General features: G+C 43.4%; 1 protein-coding gene and 1 long non-coding RNA gene across 4 annotated transcripts in view; one reads left to right on the forward strand and one right to left on the reverse strand.

Annotated features, from left to right (window-relative positions):
• PGGT1B (protein geranylgeranyltransferase type I subunit beta) overlaps positions 1-4488 on the forward strand; it is a 30109-nt gene extending 25621 nt beyond the window's left edge. The window contains exon 10 of one of the 3 annotated variants that reach the window (XM_079995756.1): positions 439-557. Coding sequence is in view for 1 of the 3 variants with exons in the window: in XM_079995754.1 (XP_079851880.1) it covers positions 3815-3996 (182 nt within the window). In the remaining 2 variants the exon portion in view is untranslated. Of the gene's footprint in view, positions 1-438; positions 558-3814 lie in introns of those variants that run through there. The other 2 variants (XM_079995755.1, XM_079995754.1) reach the window with 2 other exon arrangements.
• Positions 517-23230, reverse strand: LOC307226882. The gene is made up of 3 exons (XR_013843650.1): positions 22018-23230; positions 15497-15729; positions 517-615 (listed from the first exon to the last, which is right to left on the reverse strand). It is a non-coding gene; the product is annotated as an uncharacterized lncRNA (long non-coding RNA).
• Positions 23231-25825: the final 2595 nt, after the last annotated feature.

Here is a 25825-nt window from a genome sequence, read left to right on the forward strand (position 1 = left end):
CATGCTTTGAACCAGAGTCTTCTGTACTATGTGCCATGCACTTACAGAGAATGGCTGAAGAGGTTGGGCTTCTGGATCAGAGGGCCTAATTTTCAGCAGTCTCAAGCCTCTGCCATTCCTTAAACAGCTGAAGGTTCTGATAGCTTCTAAAATTGTCTTGCTGAGTTGAATGAGGGGCATTAAAACTGCTTTTATCCATAGAAGTAGTTGGAAATTGTGCTCAGAATGCTGGTTTAACTAAGCATCATCATTTAACAGCTTGAGACTTGTGGGAGAGAAGGAAGGAACCACCACAATTAAGGACTAACCAGGTATTGAAACTTTGTAAGTCTTAAGGTCTAAACAGCATAAGCAGTAAAAATATGAGGGTTTTGGTCTAGAAAGATACAGATCAAAGCACAAATTCTTCTGCTTCCATTTCTATTCTCTTGCCTCTAGGTTGACACCCTTGTTCCTTTCTGTAAGGTAGGGTAGGGAACCTCAGGCCTTGAGAACAAGTTCAGCCTTCCAGGCCTCTCTGTCCAGGCTCTGCCACTTCCTAAGCCACACCCTTCGCTCGAGTGTTTTTGACCGGCTGGAATGTTTCCTTGAATTGTGGTGATGTCTCTTGCTTACCTGAATGGAGAGAGAGACAGGTAGAAACATTTGATTTTCATGTGGCTGGAATGTACTTTACTATCAAAGAATAAAAATCTGTTGCCCCCAACCAGCTTTTGCCCTTGTGGTCCTTGTGAGGTTGTTCATGATGGGATGTGGCCTTTGGGCTGAAATTTTTTTACACACACACACACACACACACACACACACACACACAGCCTTGATATAAAGAAAATGCTTGAGATTTTTAGAAAAGAAAAAAATCAGGATAGCTTTTTCTGTCTTATTAATACTTCTCTGGAAGTGTTTCCAGACATGGGATATGACCCAGCATCCTTAGGAAAATGTCTGACATCTAGAAGTTATCCAGATTCAAAGGTGGTCTTTCATGAGCAGGAAGGAACTTCTGCTTTTAGAAGCCATTCTCCCATGCCTCCTCATACTGCGGGGACTACAGTGGTGCCTCGCAAGACGAAATTAATCCGTTCCGCAATTCTCTTCGTCTAGAGGTTTTTTCGTCTTGCGAAGCAAGCCCTTGACGGCTTAGCGGATTAGCGCTATTAGCGGTCTAGCGGCTTTTAGCGATCAGCTGAGAGGCGGCTTATCAGCAGAACAGCTGATAAGCGGCTTAGCGGCTTAGGAAAGGGGGGGGAAGCAAAAAAAACCCGCGGGAACTCGCAAGATTTTTTCGTCTTGCGAAGCAAGCCCATAGAGAAATTCGTTTAGCGAAGCGCCTCCAAAACGGAAAACCCTTTCGTCTAGCAGGTTTTCCGTCTTGCGAGGCGTTCGTCTTGCGGGGCACCACTGTACAGTGTAGTGGCGGAACCAGGAATGCCCAGTTGCAGGAGTATATTTTGTTTCTCCAGATCCAACACACTGTCTCACTTGGTTGACCAGCTGCACTTTTTTAGTATTATTTGGTTGTTGGCATCAGCTCTTCAGGTGTGGTTCTGAGCAAGCATACAAATTCAATTTTGTAAAGTTTTGGGTGGAATGCTGTGTAACGCTAAGGAAGTCTTTACATTTGCAACATGTTTCTCCCACCACCACCACCACTGTGTATTCCCTAATTCTGTTTTGTAGGTTCCCTCGGTCTTTTGGGGGGAGGGTGTGCGGTGGGGCAAGCATAAATTCATGTGCTAATGGAATGAGTGCATTGGATACAACCATTTAAATGATCCTTTCCATTCACCAAATATGCAACAATTAAAAAAGCAGCAACCACCTTTGTTACCTGTGTTGTGGAAGGAGCGGGGGAAGGGATTTTCACTTTGATGGACAGATCTAGTTGTTAATCACAGTGAATTATTTCCTTGGAGCTTCAATTCACAATGATTTGGAAGAGAGAGGTTTCTTCACACTGGTGGTCATTCTCTGAATTTTGGCTCTCAGGTCAGGGCGTTAATGATGAAGTTAGACTATTTGAGTGGCTTCCTTATTTTCTGATTTTTTCCTAACAGAATCAAACAACATAATACAATCTCCCTCTCTTCTTTTTCATGGATGGTACTTCCAGGAATGAAGGCAGATGGTGAAAAAATGCAGGCTTTTCTGGGTGGGTTAAGCAAGGCACAGTACTGTAGGACAGTGGTTCCCAAACCTTTCTCCTCATGGATCGCTTGAAATTGCTGAGGGTCTTGGCAAATTACTTGTTTTTCCACCTGTTGTAGCAACTGACATGCACTGTGCTAGGTTTTTGGTTGAATTTTTATAGACGTGCTGTGGACCACTTTTTTATTTTTTAAGATTCTGCAATATAGTCAGGGTATGTGTGTAGAGCTTCAGATTTAACAGATAAAGTTTAGGCTGTAATAATGAATAGAACTGGAACAACACAGCGGCTCCAAAACAGACTGAGCTGCTGTACACCCCTTATGTGCCTTTTGGAATTGCCATATATCTCTTTGAAGACTTGTGATGACTTTAGTCTTTTGACTGTATGACCTGGTATGTGGGGTGTTGTTGGGAACTTTAAAGCAAATTATTAGGCACCTGTCCTGTAGTTTGGGACCCTCTAGGTGTTCTGTAGGGCCGGGCTACACCTGGTTTTCAACATCACAATATATCACCATCTAAACGTTGTGATAAACTGATACATTACAATGTCTGGAATAAGGATGGAGCTATGTAGAGGCATTGGCTGGCTTCACATTTTTTTCCACATTGTGATTTTTGCAGGACACACACACACACACACACCAACCAACCAACCAACCAACCATAATTCGCAGTATAGTGCCAGGTCAAAAATTATGAATCTGATATCACGATATGGACTTCAAATTGGTTTTGGACGATATGTAGGGTTGTCATATAGTATAAAATTTGTCTCTTAAAAAATTAAGATTGAACTCTTCACCAGGCTTTTTCTCATTTCTGGAATATTGTATGGATTCTGCCAAAGATTAATATAAAAGCAGGTGTAATGTGATGTGCATGACTACATGACTGTATTTTGTCCCAGGAGGCAGAGTAAGGTCACGACCTTCAGCGGCATCCCTGTTGAACAGTAGTTTCCGACTGGTGGGCCGTGGACCCCCCTGGGTATCTCACCCAGGGGGTTCGTGGCACCATTCACGTAACAAAAAATACCATAGAAATAACATTTTTTTCAAAAGTAAGGGGTCCATGGGTTGGCTTTTGAAAAACGGGGGGTCAATAGCACTTAGCTAATTGGGATCCAGTGCTGTTGAATATTTCTGTTAAGTAATGCAAACTTTTAATAATGACAAGCATGTATTGCTTCGGGGGGGTGGGGTGGATCAGTGCTACTTTAGTAGAATCTCATGCGCTTGTGCAGCTTGGAATTCCTTGGTACTTGGCATCAGGGGTGCCAACTTGCATAAAATATTGGGGTGGGGAGGTAAGCCCTGCCCCACATAATCAGTCACATGACGTAGCGCACACACACCATTTTAATGGCAATACCCATCAACTTTAGGGGGGCCTGGCTCCCTCAAACATTTTATTGGGGGGGCACGCGAAGGGACCTTGGCCGAGTTGGCACCTATGCTTGGCATACATGGTCCCTTTCTCTCCCCCTTCACCCCAATTTGCTGTCTCCCATAAGTTACTACAGACAGTTTTCAGACAGCAAGAAGGAATATTGTGTGTTGATGCTATGTTTACTACTGGCATGCAGTGAGATACGTTTTTCTTGAGAAAATGGCAATTGTCTGCTGCAGAATAATGCACATCCTCTGATGTCTCCTCCCAGATGCTCTGCATGCCTACTTTGGGATCTGTGGCCTGTCGCTAATGGAGGAGTCGGGCATTCGCAAGGTTCATCCCGCCCTGAATGTAAGCACACGAACCTCGGAGCGCCTGCTGCACCTTCATCAGATCTGGGCAACCAAGGACTCTAAACAGTGTTCAGATACTGTGCACGATGCCACATGACTGATTTCAGACTCCAGTTGAGCTTGGTAGCATAATTGTAGCCCAAGGTTAAAAGCCATGTATAACCAATGTGCTCTTTTTAAGTGCTGGAATCATACAATCAAGTTCATGTCACTGGCATCATTCAGACAGCAAATGGCCTTCAGCCAGTAATTCTGGATTGGAATTTTAAAAAATTGCTTCCCCCTACAGATGCTGTCTTGGTTTTAATGAATCCCTTCAAAGCAATGTTGTTCTATTATATTACTTTAAACAGTGCAATGGCAAAGTGTAATGATAATAAAAAGGATATTAAAATGTATTTAAGTATTTTCATACTTAATCCCTTGAATTTACTGAAATTTATTTGATACATTCTTCATATAAAATCTTATAAATTAAGTGTTGATTACTAAAAAAAAAGGTGTCCTTTTAAGGTAGATGGCAATTCTATAACCTTTGTAAAAAAAATAAAAATAAAAAAATAAAAACTATTTTATTCATTATAATGGACCCAATATGTTTGCATTATTTTTTAGACACCTTGGCTGCTGCTAGTTGGAATATTTTGAGATAGCATTTGGAGTACCACAGTTTTAACTGAACTTTAATGCTATTTTAAGATGTATCATGCTAACTGAAAAGAAATAACTAAAAGAAAAAAGTATTGCAGTTGATGTGATTTGCTACAAAAAATTGGACAAAAGTAGTCCAGTCTTTCCTGCATTCTGTGATCTTATTTATCCCACACAATCTAATACTTTACTGAAATGAGTGTAGACAGCAGTCTTAACTGCCCTTTGTTTTTGTTTCTGTCACTTCATTTTGGGGCTTTTTTCTGCTTCTTCCTGTATTATTAGGGGAGTTGTCCCACTGTTTCTGTGTGCACATTCAATACATTATTTTATTTGCCCTTTTTTAAAGCAAAGGAGCCATATTTCATTTCCTCATTTTGCAAATTGCGCCACATTTATTTGGGGTTCTCTAAGCCTTCTTGGAGGGACGCGGGTGGCGCTGTGGTCTAAACCACTGAGCCTAAGGCTTGCCAATCAGAGGGTCAGCAGTTCGAATCTCCACGACAGGGTGAACTCCGGTTGCTTGGGCCCTGCTCCTGCCAACCTAGCAGTTTGAAAGTACATCAAAGTACAAGTAGATAAATAGGTACCACTCTGGCGGGGAAGGTAAACGGCGTTTCCGTGCACTGCTCTGGTTCGCCAGAAGCAGCTTAAGTCATGCTGGCCACATGACCCGGAAGCTGTACGCCGTCTCCCTCCATAGGCGCCGACTCCATGGGGCCTGAGGGGGCCCGAGCCCCCTCAAAAATTCGTTTGGGGGGGCTAGGCCCCCCCAATAATTTAAGAAAATTGCACACTTAGAATTTGTCCCGGTGCGCGGACTTTCCCCTCTCTCTTCTTTTGCCCCGCGGATGGATAGGAAGGAAGGGACGAGGCTGCGCGCTCCCCAGCCCAGGCTCCTTGCGATCCTTCAAGCCCCGGCAAGCTGCACCCTCTCGGCGGCGCGCTGCAGGTGCTTCCCCAATCCCGTCCGGGCACTAAGAGCAGGAAGTCGCCCTGCCGGCTCGGAGGAGGTAGCCCAGAAACGGGGCGGGAGAGCAGGACGCCGCCCCGCGCCACCTCGCCTCAGGCGCCGCCTTCTGCGCGCACACTCGCTTGCCGCTAGAAGCCCTGCAGAAAAGGCCGTCGGGTGCAGGAGCGGCGCCTACGTCGCGCTTCCCGGAGGGGCGCGTCGCCCGGCATTGGCGCGCGTTTGGGCGGGCTGCGGAGGGCGCGAGCGCTGCGTGCGCCCCAGGAGGCCGGCGAGGGCGGGAAAGCGGGCGGCTCGCTCCTCCCGCACGCCCGAAGGGGCTTTTTTGGCGGTTCCCCCGCTGCTACGAAGTCCTAAGCAACGAGAAGGAAAGCGCCTCATGAGCATAGCACTGGAGGGTGAGTCTCAACTTTTCTGGACGAGCACTCAGTGTGTTGCAGATATTAAGCATAAGAAATGCTCCTCATTGTCCACACCCATAAAAATATTCAAACTTTTACTGGCAGAACTCATTGAAATAAAGCAGAAAACATCAAATGAAACGGGTCCCAAATATTCATACAATGTCCAACATAGGCTTAGCATCTTACAAAATATGAAAATGATCCAAGCTGATCTGAAAGCAAAGGTCTCTCTCTCTCTCTCTCTCTCTCCCCCCACAGCCTGCATACCAGCCTCCAGACTGTTTACTCTCCCTTCAGGAGAGTTTCTTTTACACATTCATTGAGTTTGGGAGAAAAGACACTTCAAAATGGGAGATTTTGCAACCCAGTAAAAATTATTAGTTATATTATGCTGCGGGCACACTTAGAATTTGTCCCGGTGCGCGAACCTTCGTGTAAAGTCTGGTGGGCCAGCGCTGCGGCCGCGGCGACATCAAAAGGACTGGAGCAGAAGCGCCTGGAATCCTCCACCTCGCGTCGCCTTGATGCTTCGAGACATTACGACGCTGCGGCTATATAAAGCCCACGCCCTGCTGGCGCAGTCATTCAGTGTGGATAGTTTCGTTCAGTGCATGCTGCAGACGTGTTTAGCGTTCCGACTTTAGTGTTTAGTGGACTCTTTTATATGACTATATTTTATTCGTTTACTTTAGTCTCTTAGTGTATTGTGAATTAAGTTTGCAATGGATAAATTTGTTACCAAAAAGGCGCGCTTGGAAGTTGATGATACTGCAAGTCAACCTCCGACAATAATTGTGTCGTCAATTGCTTCTTCGTCTTCAGGCGAGAACCGTTCACAGCCGAAACCTGGACAATCCGGTAAGGGAAGATCATTTCAGAAGTCTTGGTTGATCAAATATACATGGCTAGAATATGAAGCATGTACCGAAAAAGTTTTTTGCAAAACCTGCAAAGAGGCAGATGCTAAAAATTTATTACAATTTTCTTCAAAAAAAGAAGATGCATTTATTTCCGTAGGGTTTTCTAACTGGAAAAAGGCTTTGGAAAAATTCCGTCTTCATGAAAATACGTTTACGCATAAAGAAGGTGTTCTGAAACTAAATTCCATCACTAACCGAAGTGTGGCCTCCCAATTGAATGAACAGTTAGATAGTGATATGAAGAAAGGCCGTTTAGCTCTTGAGACAATTTTTACTACCGTACAATTTTTATGCCAACAAGGACTAGCAATTAGAGGGCACGAAGATGTAAACTCAAATTTTTTTCAATTGTTGGAACTCCGAAAGAATGACGTACCTGAGTTAAAAGATTGGTTAGGGCGTTCGGGGTATAAGTGGACGTCCCACAATATTCAAAACGAGATCATTGATCTACTAGGAAAGTCTGTGTTGAGAAAAGTATTGGCTTCAATCAAGAAGACTGAACATTTTTCTATTATGGTTGACGAAACAAGTGATTCTTCGATTCACGAACAAGTGTCATTTTGTTTTCGTACTGTCGATGATTCCTTCATTATCAACGAAGACTTTATTGGCTTATACGAGACCCCCAACACTGAATGACAAACTCTGTTTAGTATTTTAAAAGACGTATTTGCTCGTCTTGATTTGTCAATGGATAACTTAAGAGGACAGTGCTATGATGGTGCCTCGAATATGAGAGGCAAGTTCAAAGGACTAAAAAAGTTAGTTTTGGATATACAACCAAAAGCACGTTATGTGCACTGCACTGCTCACAGTTTAAACTTGGCAGTTGTAGACAGTCTCCGCCATCTTACGTCTATGAGGGATATTATGGCCTTAGCCAAGGACTTAATAAACACCGTAAGGGAATCCAACAAAAGGATGGGACTTTTCAGAAGCATACGCTGTGAGAGCGCCAACGACCAAGCTGGTCTACGACCCCTTTGCCCGACTCGATGGACTATGCGAGCTTCTAGTATCTTGAGAATATTGAAAAACTTTGAAGAACTTCTAGAGTTTTTTGAAACATTTTCTGCAGAGGACAAAACAGAGGCAGGTTACAAATGTGCAGGCTACCTTGAGTCGATGTTACAATTCAAAACTTATTTCTTTTTACGTCTTTATTGCCATGCAATGAACCCAGTAGAGGATGTCAATGAAGAAATTCAATGCCCTCATCTAAGTGTTGCTGATCTGGAAAAAATATATGAGGGCTTGATTTGTATATTGAATGGAAGGCGTGATAGTTTTGAACATTTTTGGGAATTGTGTTTAAAAGAAAAACCTTCACAAGTTGATGATCCTTCGCTTCCTCGGAATCGACGTATACCAAAGAAGTATGAAAACAACGAAGCCAGCTCACTGCACACTTTCAAAACCCCAAAGGAATACTACAAAGCTATTTACATTGAAGTTTGTGAAACGGTGCAATCTTGCATTACTGAGCGGTTTGCATCAACTGGATTCACACAGGTCATTGCAGTTGAACAAGAGTGCTTGCTTTTAGTAAACAGAGGTGAAACAAATTTTGAAAAATCAACTGAGTTTTTCAAAAATGACCTAGACATTGAGAGACTGCGCTTACACTTGAATATGTTAGCCGATATCGCTAATAAAAAAAAACTGGTCTTAAAAAACATGTGTGATGTGAGAAAGTACATTACACAAGAGCCTGCAGTTGGAGAAATGTTATGTGAAGTAGTGAAGTGCATTAAGCTTCTCCAAGTAGTTCCAATCAGGACAGCAACAGCAAAACGGTCATTTAGCGCCCTTAGACGTCTGTAGTCATATCTCCGATCAACAATGGGACAGAAGCGATTGAACAACTTGGCTGTTCTTCAAGCCCATCAAGATGTTTTGGATGAATTGGATATCCGACCAGTCATCAACGACTTCATATTCAGTAATCCAGTCAGACGGTCGACATTTGCACCTTTCTAAAGACACTCTAGCCCTAATAATGGTATTTAGAGCAATATTAAAAATCTTTATAAAATAGAGAATTAAATACATACAGAATGTTAAATTTTCAGTTTCGAAATATTAGTACTAGTTTAGTACTGTATTTCTATATTACTATAGTACTGTATTAGTTATTTTCAAATACTTAAATATTTTTAGGGTGTAAGACCCAATTAAAGCCCGTTATTTACATACAGTATTACAGTATTTACATACAGTATTAGGCATACTGTATTAACTTTATTAACTGTATTAAAGCATTAACTTTGAGATATTATTTTTATTTAATGAACCCTTAGCCTTATTCAAAGTAAGCTTAAATTAGTTATTTCACTTATTAATCAAAGTGCTATTACTGTGCGACAGCAATATTTTATGTTTTATTCTTTTAATGATAGTTTAGGATTTATTTAAATATCATTTCAGTCTTTTCAGAGCTATATATTCACTGCTCTGTAATAGTCTATAAGCATAATTGTTACTGTAAATTAAATTAGCTTTTTACGAAAATACCGTGCGTGTTTATGTTTTGTTTCTTTTTTCAAAGCCAAAAAGTGTTTCAGGCTTGTCGAGTTTCCCGGAGTGTGGAGTTATAGAGAGTCGAGTTTTCGGGGTTCTAATGTTGATCATATGACTCTAAAATACTTTTAAAAAACTTTAAAACTCACTAATTTTCATCTAAAATTTAGAAAGCTTCCCGGGGCAGAACCCCGGTATGGGCCCCCCCAATATTTTTTATAAGTCAGCGCCCCTGTCTCCCTCAGCCAATAAAGTGAGATGAGCACTGCAACCCCAGAGTCGTCTGCGACTGGACCTAACGGTCAGGGGTCCCTTTACCCTTTACCTTTAAGCCTTCTTGGAGCTAATTCCTGCCTTCATAAACCATGGTATACAGAGTCAGGAATGAGGGTTGGGCCAAGCACACTTTTTTGACCCCTTCATTCCCTTTATTTTTGGAGTTTCTTAACTGGCTTTAAGCCAGTATTCCCTGATCTGAACTAACTGGGAATTGTGGCTTAATACAAGCTTGAATCTTTGTGCTCAAGCCATTGTGGAACAGGAATGGGTGAAGCTGGCTGTTGTGGTGTTCAGAAGGGCTTTTTAAAAAAGCAGACAAGCAAAAAGGCTTGATATCCCCATGCTAAACTAAAACTTGAGTGTTTTTTTGAAAGTGTCTTCACTAGAAAAAGAACAATTGTTGGGTGCAAAGGTGGTTCAGATTCTGTTAATATAATACTATGTAAGTCTGAGTTCTGATAAGCTGCAATTTAGACAACAACCTACCTTAAGCCTTCCAAAGGGGCACCAGGGATATACTTAACCTTTTATTTGCTTGTGTCTCGTTTTGCACCCAGTTCATTATATTCTCAAACTGATGAATCTGCAAAATGCGGATTCTGGGATTTGTTATTTCTTAGGTATCTTTGAAAAGACCATTTGAAGATGGAGATATGGAAATCAGAAACATTAAACCAATAAGGTAATTTTATTTTAAATCCCTTATTTTTAAATTGGCAGGTTTTTTAAAGCAGAGTTTGGATGGCCACCTGTCAGGGATTCTTTAGCTGAGATTCCTGCATTGCAAGGGGTTGGACTAGATGAACCTTGTAATAAAAATTGTAAGATCTCGCATATATAATAAATGTTCATAAATCTACCAAGCAAACACATACATAAATATATAAACCACATTCTGAAGCAGCACAGGAAGACAGTCCTGAAACCATTTTGACTCCCAAACTGACCAAATGTTTCTCTGCAAGGAGGGAGGGAGGGAACCTTCCCATTGTCTCAGGAATTAAGTGATTACCATCTCAAAGGAATGGCCAGACTACCAGAAAAGGCAATCAGGTAAGGCAATCAGGTAACTTGCCAGACAGGAGATAAACAACGCACTCAGATTTCTGTTGTAGACCGCCTTTTCTGTGATGTAGGTATGATGTATCTGGGGGGTGGTCTTGGGCTACACCCCTTCTGTGATGTATGTATGATGTTTCTGGGGGTGGTCTTGGACTCCAGGGCGGGCAGTTTAAAATGTCTATATAAGGGCAGGCACACCTTTGTTCTGGGTGGTCCTCCTCTCCCTTGCATGTGAGGGGAAGCACCCTGTTGCAACAGCTTTAATAAAGATCAGGCTTACTAGCTGCTTTGATTCTCAATATTCTCTGGCTGGCCTCTGTTATTTTCTCCTACAAAGGACTCTATAAGGGCTCTTGTGTACCCCATAAGGGAATAAGGGCAGATTTTGTTTGGGCAGATTTGGGGTCCCTAGGGACGCAGGTGGCGCTGTGGGTTAAAGCCTCAGCGCCTAGGGCTTGCCGATCGAAAGGTTGGCGGTTCGAATCCCTGCGGCGGGGTGCGCTCCCGCTGCTCGGTCCCAGCGCCTGCCAACCTAGCAGTTCGAAAGCACCTCCGGGTGCAAGTAGATAAATAGGGACCGCTTACCAGCGGGAAGGTAAACGGCGTTTCCGTGTGCGGCTCTGGCTCTGGCCAGAGCAGCGATGTCACGCTGGCCACGTGACCCGGAAGTGTCTCCGGACAGCGCTGGCCCCTGGCCTCTTAAGTGAGATGGGCGCACAACCCCAGAGTCTGTCAAGACTGGCCCGTACGGGCAGGGGTACCTTTACCTTTACTGTACAATTTTATGTTTCTAACAGATGACCCTTAACTAAACAAGCATATTTAAACAAGAAATAATGCAGTGGTACTTTGCACTAAAATTGAATTCCTCTTTACCTAAAGTCAACATTTTTCTTTTTATTAAAAATTAAAATTTGAGATTGTACTTTCTTAAAAATATTGATGTTCTAAATATATATTCCTCACAAGTGTCAGAGCTCATTTAAGGCAACCAATAATTTGTAAGGCTCTGCTAACAGTACTTCTGCTGTTCAAACTTGAGAAAGGTGGGGACGCAATTATTAAATTAGCAGAATGCAGCTAAGCACTGAAAGTTTAACGAATGTTAACTTGATTCCTGATCTCTATGTAATCCTCCTACAGTTTAGCTACAAACATCCAAAGTATATTGCCTTTGGTGCAGCCCATCTTAATAGGCCCTAAAATAAACACAGCTACTAAGAAGAAAGGCTTTAGTAGGAGACAGATTTTAGATATGGCCTGGAGTATTTGTTGTTGTATCTGTGAGATTAGTATCGCTGTGTGGCTCACAGTACCCTAAAATACAACACAGGGATTCTTTCTAATTTTAAATACATGAGCAGCTTAATAAAACTGGAACTTCCGTTCCACCCCAGTTACCAGTTAATTATTGTTTTCTTATTTGTGTGTGTGCAGGGCTTCTTTTTCAGCTGGAACTCACCGGAACCCAATTCCAGCATCTCTCAGGTGGGTGCAATTGCCATTCTAAGAGAACAAGGGAGGCGTTCATGGTGAGTTCCGGCACCTCTTTTTCCAGAAAAATAGCACTGAGTATGTAACATGAAACTAAAATGTAGCTTGGTCTTTCTATTTTTCTCTCAGGGCTCTGGGGATTTCCTCTTTTTTTGCATTGCAAAGCAAGCAAGAATTACACTAGCAGTTCGGACCAAATTCAGACATGCTCTAAAACAGAACATGGTGCCCTATGTTGTAGACTACAAGTCTAACCCCTGACCGTTGGCCACGTTAGCTAGGGCTGATGGGAGCTGTAGTTCAAAACGTCAAGAGAGTACCAGGTTGGGGGACCCTTGCAAAGCTTTGGAATTGGATCCAGTCTAAGTTACAGTTTCCCATCAAAAGGAAAGGGACTTAACTAAGGTTTCAAATTGATCTCAATGGGACCCAAGTACCGTATTTTTCGCTCCATAAGACACACCTAATTTTTAGAGGGGGAATGCAAGGAAAAAAAATATTCTTTAAAGGGAGCGCTGAGCAGAGCATGTATGCATCCCAGGCTCTGCTCAGCGCTCCCTTTCACAAGCCGCATGGAGCGTGTGAAAAGCCCCCAAGAGCCGCACACACGCTCCACACGCTCTTTAAAAGGAGCGCTGAGCAGAGCCTCCCGTCTGCATTCACTCCATAAGAAGCACACACATTTCCCCTTACTTTTTAGGAGGGGAAAATTGCATCTTATAGAGTGAAAAATACGGTATAACCAGCTTTTAGGCTGTAATCCTAACCCCACTTACCTGGGAGTAAGTCCCATTGAATTAAGTTGAGTAGACATGGTTAGGATTACACTGCCAAGTGTGCTTCCTTTCCTTAGACTCTAAACATAATCTCCGAAAATCTTGCGTGAAATGACATTAATCCATGGTGGTATGCCCAGGCTTTTGAGCTACACTGTGGATTCAGATGTTTCAAGTAGTCTTGGAGCCGTTTGTACAAGATGGGTGGAACTCTAGTCTGGCTACTTCTAAATATAAGTGCCTGGGATTAGGACGTCCCATTGCCTATTCCTCCACAGCTCTTGCGTGTGTATATTGCATGCCCCCCCTCCACGTACCAGCAATTTCGTTTTCAATAGTCGTATTTCTGCAGTCTAAAAAGAGTAGGTTTTACAATTGCACATAAACTTCACTTTTGCTGTGTTGCCTCTGACGTCTGGTGGCGCTTTGGAATCTTGGTTCATGAAATGTGGGGCCCCTCGCATGTTGATCTCAAGCAGCACATGGAGACGCTGGAATGCCGTTGGGAGATCAAGAGTTCCCACAGTTTTCCTTCTAAAAAAGGCAACCGAGTTCTGCTGCAGCTGTTGATCTGATACCAAGTCTGCACTGGGCTCTTTTTATTTGCTTCCCCCTTTCTTTCCTCCTTGCCCTCTCAGCAGCTGCAACGGTTTCTGAAGCAAACAGGCAGTGGAGAAGCTCCCCACCCCCCATATTAATTCTCTCTCTCTCTTGCTCACACACAGCAGAGGAATGAGGGACTGTGTGGCATGAGTGAACAGCTTCAGAGACGCTATGAATGCTTCACCAACATGCGTAAACTGCTGCCCTCTTCGATGCTTGTCTAAGTTTGCTTTTAAATACCATCACATCTAAAACATTTAAAAGTGTGTAGCATAGTTAATTTTTAAAAGTGTTTTAACAGTGGTGTGCCTTGTAAGTAGCTTTGTCTGCATCTGCAAACATTGCCACCATTTCTCAACAGAAGAGCCAGTGCAGTGCCTAGCGTTTGATTTGGGTTAAAAACAACCTGGGTTCAAATGTCTGTGCAGCTGTGAAACTCTCTAAGTAACAGGCTGCAAGGCGCTGCTTTGACTACCTTACTATTGAATTGGGAGGAAAGGTAAAGGTAAAGGGACCCCTGACCATTAGTCGTGACCGACTCTGGGGTTGCGGTGCTCATCTCGCTTTATTGGCCAAGGGAGCTGGCATACAGCTTCTGGGTCATGTGGCCAGCATGACTAAGCCACTTCTGGCGAACCAGAGCAGCACACGGAAACGCCGTTTACCTTCCCGCCGGAGCGGTACCTATTTATCTACTTGCACTTCGTGCTATTGAACTGCTAGGCTGGCAGGAGCAGGGACCGAGCAAGGGGAGCTCACCCTGTCGCGGGGATTCAAACCGCTGACCATCTGATTGGCAAGTCCTAGGCTCTGTGGTTTAACCTACAGCGCCACCCGCATCCCGCTGGGAGGAAAAGTGAGCTGCAAATCATGTAAGTGAAGAGGTTCCTTCAGATGCCTAATGCAGCTGCTGGGAGAAGTTCTGTGCATGGAATTCTCTCTCAAAAGTGTCTTCTGAAAATGAGGCTCTTCATATTTCGAATCATAGAATTGTAGAGTTGGAAGGGACCCTGAGAGCCATCTAGTCCAGTGTGTCCCAATCTTGGGTCTCCAGCTGTCTTCAGACTACAATTCCCATCATCCCTGACCACTTGTCTTGCTAGCTAGCTAGGGGGGATGGGAGTTGTAGCCTGAAAACAGCTGGAGACTCAAACATTGGTTTAGTTCAATCCCATGCTATGCAGAAATCTGGCATCCCTAACAGATGGTTATCTGACCTCCTCTTAAAAACTTCCAATGAAGGGGGAGCCCACCACCACCTTCCAGGGATGTCCATTCCACTGTCTGACAACTCTTACTGTCAAAAAGTTATTCCTGATGTTTAGTCGGAATCTTCTAAATTGAATCCATTGGTTCATGTCCCAACCTGCACAGCAGCAGAAATCAAGCTTGCCCCATCTTCCATGTGACAGCCATCATACTCTGGATAAAACAGGGAGGAATTCGAAAGTCTGGATAAAGCTCTGGGAACCACTGCTGTAATCCAGGTGCACTTGACTCTGATCCGTGTTTCGCAACCAAGAAATTGCACTATTTTTTAACAGACTTGGCTGCTTCACCTAACCAATCTGCATGTTGTGGGTGTGGGTGTTTGGTGCACCCATTGCTACTGGATTAAGTATATGCTTGAGAGAACTGTGGTTGCCCCATCTGCCCAGCTCACAATGCAACCCACATTCATTAAATAAAATAATCCTATGTGGTTATTAGCCTTCAAGCACCTACCAATATGCAAATGTCTTAAATTGCTTGTGAAAGACATCAAAGCTATAGCTGTAGGGGAATTTCAGTGCTCCTTGTGCTCAGAAACATTTGCTCAAGATGCCCTTTGTTCCCAGGGTAATGTAGACACTGTGATGCCCTAAGAAGTAGGAGAGGAGATATTTATGGTAGGTAGAAGGGGGGGGGGCAATACCTGCTGGCCTCTCTTGTCAAGCATTTTTCCTTGATAAAAGTGTCCTTGCTGTTTCGTTTCGCCTGAAGAGTCAATGATCGCTGGCCTTTTCTATTTATAGAAGGTATTCAGTTTCCTGAATAATTCTTCTCATCCTTTTCTGCGTCTTGAATAATGCCATGGTGTCCTTTGAGAAGCAGGAGATTATGTAGCTGTCGAGTTCCTCTCCAAAATGAAGTAAATAACCTATGTTGCTTCATGCAAGGAAATATAAAGAGTGGTTAAGAACAGGTCATAAAAACGGAGAAGGGGTGAATAAAAGCATTGAGGTGGGGGTGTAAATCAAAGAAGGCCTAATAACATAACTCTTTGCTCACTGGAATTGTGCTTCAGCGGAGAAGTCCCAGGGTTTGATGCATTTCAAAGGAAAACTGATTATCTTAGAAAAGCAGCCGAGAGACCCTTCCTTGGCCCTGGGGCACAGCTAATTGCCCAGCAGGCCACTTTCCCTTCCTATTTCCATAAATCTTTGATACCATGTCCCTTTCTTTTGCACAATTAATATACTCAGCCAACACACATCTAAAGTTGACTCGTGTTTTTAACCCTCAGTGCACCTGCAATTTTCTGACAGCAGCCTGATCCTAAGCATATGTACTCAGGAGAAACTCCCACTTATTATTATTATTATTATTTATTACTAATATTTATATGCTGCCCACCTGACTGGGTTTCCCCAGCCACTCTGGGTGGCGCCCAACAAAACATTAAAAACTCAATAAGCATGCATAGGGTTGCAGTTTCAGTTAACTTCATCTGCCAAGAAACAGTCCCGCCCCCTTTTTTTTAATGCTTCTGTGTATGTATGGTATGCCTAGCTATAGAGATGGGGGTTGCTGCTTATAAATATGTAACAGCGCACTGGAAATTATGCATGAAATATTCATATTGGTCTACATATTTAACCCACATTTCTGACATGAACTCTTCTCGCATGGGCACGTGATAATGGGGGAAAGGGTTTTTCCATGGATGAATGCCAACGTGCTGAGAAGGTTAGCCATGTGAGAAATAGGTTTTAAATGCCAGAGGCTTGACGGCTTTTTCATTACTGTATATAGAACTTGCATTATTGTATATATAGATGCACAAAAGATCTTCCCAGTTAGTATTTTGGTGCCACATCATATACACATAGTTACAGGAGCTGCATTAGAAATCACTAGGATGTCAATGTGCTTTTTCCCCCATTGGTATCTCAGTTTCCATAAAAATGCCAGAATAACCATAAAATGTGCCTTAAAAATAACCTTTGATGCACAGCTAAGTGACTATGTCACTAAGCATTTCCCAACATTCTGGCCATGCATATTTAGTTCTTCCACTGCAAACATTGTGGTGAATGACAAACAAAACACTTTTCAAACTCCAAGCATGTCTAAGGTAATTCTCAGTAATTACTTCTCTACACATTTCCTTTCCAGGAATTCCCTTCCCACAGAGGTGTGTCTAGCACCTTCATTATGTAGTTTTGATGTTGTATGTTTGAAGCTGCACCTCTTTATCCTGGTCTTTGATATTTGAGATAAGTGTTTTCAGGAGTCCTCTTGTTCTTTTGATTGTAATTTCTTTAAACTGTTTTTAATACTGACTTTTAAAATGTTGTATCCCAACCTGTGGTGACTGTTAAAGGGTGAGTGATTTATTTATTAACAACAACAACAACACACTGAAACACCCCTTACAGTTCTGATTAATTTTGTTGTTGTTGTTTAGTCGTGTCCGACTCTTTGTGACCCCATGGACCAGAGCACGCCAGGCACTCCTGTCTTCCACTGCCTCCCGCAGTTTGGTCAGACTCATGCTGGTAGCTTCGAGAACACTGTCCAACCATCTCATCCTCTATCGTCCCCTTCTCCTTGTGCCCTCCATCTTTCCCAACATCAGGGTCTTTTCCAGGGAGTCTTCTCTTCTCATGAGGTGGCCAAAGTATTGGAGCCTTAGCTTCAGGATCTGTCCTTCCAGTGAGCACTCAGGGCTGATTTCCTTAAGAATAGAGAGGTTTGATCTTCTTGGACTCCAGCACCATAATTCAAAAGCATCAATTTTTCTGCGATTGGCCTTCTTTATGGTCCAGCTCTCACTTCCATACATCACTACTGGGAAATTAATTTTAGTGGATGGTTATTGTTGGCGTCCATCTGTCTCAAGAGACAATGAAGTTGCACCTCTCGGGGTGAAGTTGAACCAAACCATCTTAGGGACTCCAATCTGGATTTGTGTAGGGTTTACCCCTTAGCCTTTTTTCCTCCTGAAAATAACCCACAAAGCAGCAAAGATTTAGGATCAGAGTTTTCCTCCTCCTAGATGGGCTATATACTGTATGGTTTAAGTAAATGCACCAATGCCTTGAACTGTATGGCATCTGGTTGAGATACTGTGGGAAGATCCCAAACACATGGGCAAAAACACCAAACAACTACGGCTGCATTCAGATGTGGGGTTTCTTGTGTTAGTTCGGCTGGTTATAATGCTAGCGTTTCTCTCCTAGTTTCTAATGCTCCTTTTACACTGCAGTATGTGCTGCATTATGGAACTATGGCTTTTTGATTGCTATACCGCCATGTCACGCAGAATTTTAAATAGTGGGAAAGAACTGGGTGCTGGGATACCACCCCAAATTTTGCGACATGAAATTACAATGCAATACTGTCATAGGGACGCGGGTGGCGCTGTGGGTTAAACACAGAGCCTAGGGCTTGCTGATCAGGTCGGCGGTTCGAATCCCCGTGATGGGGTGAGCTCCCGTTGCTCAGTCCCTGCTCCTGCCAACCTGTTCGAAAGCACATCAAAGTGCAAATAGATAAATAGGCGGGAAGGTAAATGGCATTTCTGTGTGCTGCTCTGGTTCGCCAGAAGTCATGCTGGCCACATGACCTGGAAGCTGTACGCCGGCTCCCTCGGCCAATAAAGTGAGATGAGCACCGCAACCCCAGAGTCGGCCACAACTGGACCTAATGGTCAGGGTCCCTTTACCTTACTCCTGTCTTTTTTGGAGTTAACAGGTTTGGAAACAGATTTATTTCTGGAGACAACACAGAAATCCCCTAGATTTTCGGAAGTGGAAATTGTCAGGTAAGGAAACTTCAGGAAAATTGACTAAAGCGCTGTCTGAATATAGCCTATGTGATCATTGCAATATGGCTTCAGATGCCACTGTTCCTGTAACAGCACACTAACCAATATACCTCCATCTCCTACCAAAGGCTGAAATACCCAGTCTAACAGTGGGAACATTGAAGGATGTAGCGGCCAATGAGGAATGCCACAAGGACAGATTTAGCCCTTCCAACCAGCGGAATCTGCATTGCTGTCTTTATTCCAGTTTTCCTGAGCACACTGGGAAGGAAGAGCCTTGTTTTCTTGTGGCTGCTGCCAGTCTCCATCAAAGGCCCTCTCTACAAAGCCACAACAGTTTATGCAAAATTGATAAGCTACTAATGCGAATGCTCTTATGCTCTGAATGGCTTGGGCGCAGCAGCACAGAACATTTCTCTTGATGCAGCTGGCAGAATAAAAAGCAAACCCATTTCTGCACTTGAGAGTGAAATGTAGCTGTGATTAGATTCAGCTTTAAAATGCTTCACACCGTTTGTTGTTTTAACAGAAGAAAATTCCTAAGTGCAAGAAGGCTGGTTGCACTGAGATACTTTACTGCTTTCTTTGATCCGCTATTGGATCCTTCTGTTGCCTGGCAATAACCTAATCCTACACATAAGAGGACAATAAAAACATTTGCTACACCATGATAAATCTTCTGCTCTTGCTCGTAGTGTTTGCCATATTTTGTATCCCACCCTTCCTCCAAAGAACTGGACTGTTCATGATGCTTTCCTCCAGGACACTGACGGATACTGTCGTTTGATGTACAGTCCTTAACTTTCCCCTGTGTCATCTCAGGATATTTCTGGCCATAAGATCCGGTATGTTTTTTGTTTACTGTTTTTCTGAAGATGCCCAAATAAGCTTTGAATATATTGCTATGAGTTGGTGGGGGTAGGCTGCATGCCTTGAGCCCACTTCTAATTCCTAGATCCAGCACGAATTCAGTTCCTGGAACAGCCAGGCTAGCTTCCTGGTGAGGTAATGGCCCTCTAAGCATGGGCCATTAAGGCAACAAAGGAAGTGCCTCTGTGCCAGAGGCCAAAGTTAGAAAGACAAAGGCTAGAGTTGGGAGTTTTGAGTGATGTGAGCTAGAAGCTGGAAGACTGCAGGCTGGGCAGCTGGAAGAAAAAGCCATGCCTGATTTCTTTTTGACTCCAAGGTGGTGGCTATGGGAGAAGAATGACCCACTTGGGGTCTTGATGCTGTGAGCCACTCCATTGTAGACTCAGTTGTATATTTTGTTGTTGTTTAGTCCTGTCCGACTTTTCGTGACCCCATGGACCAGAGCATGCCAGGCACTCCTGTCTTCCACTGCCTCCCGCAGTTTGGTCAAACTCATGCTGGTAGCTTCGAGAACACTGTCCAACCATCTCGTCCTCTGTCGTCCCCTTCTCCTTGTGCCCTCCATCTTTCCCAACATCAGGGTCTTTTCCCGGGAGTCTTCTCTTCTCCTGAGGTGGCCAAAGTATTGGAGTCTCAGCTTCAGGATCTGTCCTTCCAGTGAGCACCCAGAGAGGTTTGATCTTCTTGGAGTCCATGGGACTCTCAAGAGTCTCCTCCAGCACCATAATTCAAAAGCATCAATTTTTCTGTGATTGGCCTTCTTTATGGTCCAGCTCTCACTTCCATTCAGTTGTATATATGTGCAAATAAACCATATATCATAAGGACACCAGAGATTCCACTGTGCCTCATTCTGAAGAAACATGAACCCTTGGTTAAGCGCCTGGGACCCCTGGGATCTCACACCACTCGGGAGATTGGGGTGGCGCGCAACAATATGAAGGATTCCAAGTCCTTGGTTTGGTATATTTGAAATTAAAACAACGTAAAAGGGCTCCTTAGATGCAGGAATATCCCCTCCTATTAGACATGCATTCATTCAGCTCAGATTTCATACTAGGCCCATAATTGACTGGTAATTTTTAGGGGGGGTGTTGCCTTTGAGTGTATCCTGAATAAAGGGGCGAATCGGGCAGAACCTCACATCCTGATTGGGCTGTTGGCAAAGAATGTTTGGGCAGGAGAGGAAACAAAAGCAAAGAAGAGGCAGCGCCGGGAATGCCAAAAGAGGGCAATTGGAGAGGAGGTAAGGCCAGGATGGGCAAACTGCCCTGAAGATCTTTGCTTTAGGGCCAAGGCTTACACCACCTGCAGCTGCTGCACCCATTCTGATGCAGTTGAGCATTAGAGATATTTGAAGATGGCTAGCGTATCTCCTCTCAGTCTCCTCTTTTCCAGGCTAAACATACCCAGCTCCTTCAACCGTTCCTCATAAGGCTTAGCTTCTAGACCCTTGATCATCTTGGTTGCCATCCTCTGCACACATTCCAGCTTGTCAACCACCTTCCTAAACTCTGGTGCCCAGAACTGGGCAGAGTATTCCCGGTGTGGTCCCACCGAGGCAGAATAGAGTGGTACTATTACAGTGGTGCCTCGCAAGACGAAATTAATCCGTTCCGTGAGGCTCTTCATATAGCGGTTTTTCCGTCTTGCGAAGCAAGCCCATTGACAGCTTAGCGGATTAGCGCTATTAGCGGTTTAGCGGCTTTTAGCGATCAGCTGTTAAGCGGCTTATCAGCGGATCAGCTGATAAGCAGCTTAGCAGTTTAGGAAAAGGGGGAAAAAAGGGGGAAAAACCCGCAGGAACTCGCAAGACATTTTCATCTTGCGAAGCAAGCCCATAGGGAAATTCGTTTTGCGAAGTGCCTCCAAAACGGAAAACCCTTTCGTCTAGCGGGTTTTCCATCTTGCGAGGCGTTTGTCTTGCGGGGCACCACTGTACTTCCTTTGTTTGGACACTATACAGTCATACCTCATGCTAAGTTTGCTTCATGTTATGTTCTTTCAGGTTACATCCTGCGGCGACCCGGAAGTACTGGAAAGGGTTACCTCCAGGTTTCGCCACTCGCACATGCACATGAAGCGCTAAATCGTGCTTCGCACATGTGCACAAACACCAAATTGTGCCATGCCCCAGCGCAGATACGGCGCTTCAGGTTGTGCTCTTTTCATGTTGTGAACGGGCCTCCGGAATGGATCCCCTTCACAACTATAGGTACCAATGTACTTCTGTTGATGCAGCCTAGAATATGATTATTTTAATCTTGAATCTTCTGTTTACTTTTGTTGGCTGTTTGGCTGCGATGGCATCTTTTTATGCTGGGGTCGTTAATCAACGAGGGAGTGGGCTAGAAATTTAACAAGCAAACAAAATGCTGTTGCCCAATATTCCTCTTGTGGCAACTTTGCCTCGGGCCCAGCAGGAACTGTTTTAGGGAAAAGAAAGCAATTTGTCACAGGTCCAGCAGCTCTGACCACTGTCATAGGTTAGAATGAGGTGACAGGACTTTAGCAGAGGAAAGGCCCCCACCTACCTTGCGGGAGAGGGCTGCATCGATCCGCTTTGCCGTCTAGGTCCAAACACAACGAGCGGTATAAAGTTACCGCCTTTATGAACGTCTTTTCCTCTGTGTTGGTTGAGGACAGTTCTTCATTCTCTCTGTGCTCATGTTGTTAATCTGGATCCTTTGTCACAAAAAGAAAACACAGAAGACAGTGTTGAAAAAAAGTACTGGAGATGTGCCGAGAGATTCAAAAAGCAAGCTATTTAGCTAATGAATTATCTAATGGAAGCGCACAGTATCTCGTAACAAATGAGCTTGATAGCTATTCATGCACTCAGTTTCCAGAGAAATAAAGGGTATATTGTGTCAGGGATAACCTGTAGAAAAGATCTGGAGTAATGTTACTACAGTAACCTTAACCACGAGAGCCTCTGAAAAGGGCCATTCTGCCATTCTAAAGTAACCTGTGGACACACTCCATGGGTAGATTTAGAGAGGTTACATAATATGTTCGGGTCAGGTTTTCAGCTCCCGGTCTCTGAATAAGCTATTTTTCTACAGAAAATCTGAGGCTATGCAGGCATTCAAACCTGTTGGGAAAGTTAGGGTACTGCATGTTCAGATTCAAAAAGGACAGAGAATAATGGCACTTCAGAAGGCAGAAGACACCTAGATTCTGAGCATGGAAGAATCAGAGCTGTTATTGTTCTTTAGAAATCTACTTTTTAAAAGAAACAACATAATCGGAATGAGGTAGGTGAGGAATGAACAGTGGCTTATTGTTCCTTGTAAATTTCTTCTATCTTTCCTCCCTATGAACAACGACAAAATATCCCCTCTAACACCAGATTCAGGAGGCTGAGTGCCAAAGCATGGGAGTTTTCCATTTCCTTTTTCACTGCAGAGGGTTGGACTAGATGATCCATCGGGTCCCTTCCAGCTCTACAATTCTGTGTGTCTAAAATGCACACCATTAATGTATGCCTTAAGTTTGTCCTTCCTGGCTTATAGATACAGTGGTACCTCGGTTCCCAAACTTAATCCGTTCTGGAAGTCCATTCCAAAACCAAAGTGTTCTAAAACCAAGGCGTGCTTTCCCACAGAAAGTAATGCAAAATGGATTAATCCGTTCCAGACTTTTAAAAACAACTCCTAAAACAGCAATTTAACATAAATTTTACTATCTAACGAGACCACTGATCCATAAAATGAAAGCAATAATGTACTGTACTATAAAATAATTGGGACAGTATTGTAGATGATAGAAAATAAAATATATTTTTTTCTTACGTGCACTGATGGTAGTCATTGTTTGGATGGGGGGCTTTTATCCATTTCTGCAGTCGCACAATCTGTAGCTGAACTGGGTTCCACACAGTCACAAAAACAAGTCACAAAAACGAAGTCGCAAGCCACAGTGACAAAACAAAGTCACAAGCCACACTCACATATCAGTCCCATAAAACGAAGAAGAAGTCACAGTCAAAAAATGAAAAAGCCACACAAAAATGCAAAAACAAAAGCTCAAAATATCACTTCTGTGTTGTGTGGGTGCTCGGGACTCAACAGTCAACAGAAAGCCTGATTAGCAGCGGGGGACTTAGTTTCCAAACAGAACGCACTCAACAGGAAGTGGAACATGTTCCGCTTCCAAGGCAAAGTTCACAAACCAAAACACTTCTGGGTTTGCAGTGTTCTATTTCCAAGTTGTTCATAAACTAAGCTGTTCTAAAACCAAGGTACCACTGTACTGCCAGTGAGAGACTCACCAAGGTGGTAAGGGTTAATGCTTTTCTGAGAGGGAGCTTTCCATTCAGCCTTAACGAGCTGGTCCAGGTAAAGACTGAGTTAACAAGGTCCTTTTTGAACTCCTTTGTATCAGGCAATTTCTCCAATCCTCCATCCTTGGGCAAGGTGCTCAGTGGTTTGGTGGCATCCCAACTCTTATTTCCTACTAATTGACACAAATTATCTAGATTCATTGCTTTCAATCCAGTTTTAGGTCCAGTTATGGGGCAGAGACAGCTCTTCCCACAGTGATGGGCACTGCACCAGGAACTACCGTATTTTTCACCCTATAGGACGCACCGGCCCATATCTTTTCCAGCTCATTATATATCATTTCCCAGAAAGCCTTCACTTTGGGGCAAGTCCACCAAAGGTGAAAGAACGTTCCTTCATTTTCCTTACATTTCCAACACTTATTATCAGACAAGTGGTATATTTTTGCAAGTTTGACTGGGGTCATGTACCATCTATATATCATTTTCATTACATTTTCTTTCAAAGCATTACATGCAGTGAAATTCAGCCCAGTAGTCCATAACTTTTCCCAGTCCTCAAACATAATGTTATACCCAATGTCCTGTGCCCACTTTATCATAGCCGATTTAACTATTTCATCTTGTGTGTTCCATTTTAACAGCAAGTTATACATTCTTGAAAGTACCTTAGTCGTAGGCTCTAACAGTTCCGTTTCTAACTTCGATTTTTCCACCTGGAATCCTAACTTTTTATCAAGTTTAAAAACTTCTTTAATCTGAGCATAGTGTAACCAATCTCACACTTTGTCTTTCATTTTCTCCTGACTCTGCAATTTCCAGTTATCTCCATCTTTTTCTAATATTTCCCAATACTTCGGCCATTTGGCCTCCATATTGAGTCTTTTCCGGGCCTTAGCTTCCAATGGTGAAAGCCACCTTGGAGTTTTATTTTCCAATAAGTCTTTGTATTTTGTCCAGACATTAAACACTGCTTTTCTGACAATATGGTTCTTAAAATTCTTATTAATCTTAACCTTGTCATACCATAAATATGCATGCCAACCAAACGCATTGTCAAAACCTTCCAAATCTAATACATCAGTGTCCTCGAGAAGCAGCCAATCTTTCAACCAGCAGAAAGCTGCTGATTCATAATACAGCCTTAAGTCTGGCAGGGCAAAGCCCCCTCTTTCTTTCGCATCAGTTAATATCTTAAGCTTAATTCTGGGCTTTTTGCCCTGCCAGACAAATTTGGAAATATCTCTCTGCCACTTCCGGAAACACTCTGTTTTGTCCACAATCTGTAATGTTTGAAACAAAAAAAGCATTTTAGGCAGTACATTCATCTTTACAGCAGCAAGCTCCATGCTTTCTTCTCTATGAGGGTCACAGCAGCCTTAACAAACTACAGTTACCAGGATGCTTTGGAGGAAGTTGTTATTTTAAAGTGATATAACAGACCCTCCAAGTGTCCCTATTTTCCAGGGACTGTCCTGGATTTACAGAAGCCATCCCAGTTTCTGATTTGATCCCACTTTTCCTTTGGACGTCCCTATTATCATTGGAACAGCTGAGGCTCCAATACTTTGGCCACCTCATGAGAAGAGAAGACTCCCGGGAAAAGACCCTGATGTTGGGAAAGATGGAGGGCACAAGGAGAAGGGGACGACAGAGGACAAGATGGTGGAAGAGTGTTCTCGAAGCTACCAGCATGAGTTTGACCAAACTGCGGGAGGCAGTGGAAGACAGGAGTGCCTGGCATGCTCTGGTCCATGGGGTCACGAAGAGTCGGACACGACTAAACGACTAAACAACAACAACAAAAGGCTGAACGTGGGCATTTTCTAGTCACAGTCTTGATATCTAGGGAGTTCATTTTTAAAAGCGAACTACCCACTCTGGGGCTTTAATCCAAAATACCAACAACTTTGCAATTGCTTATAAGTTGCATGCATTTTGGGAGGATGAAAACACTCATTTATTGGAATGCACGGTTCATATAACCATCTGCTTGATATTGCTCAATACACTGGCTACTTTTCCTGTGGGTCATGTACAACTGATGTCATTTGCAT

The sequence above is a fragment of the Podarcis cretensis genome, assembly GCF_951804945.1.
Source record: "Podarcis cretensis genome assembly, chromosome: 11".
Classification (NCBI taxonomy): domain Eukaryota; kingdom Metazoa; phylum Chordata; class Lepidosauria; order Squamata; family Lacertidae; genus Podarcis; species Podarcis cretensis.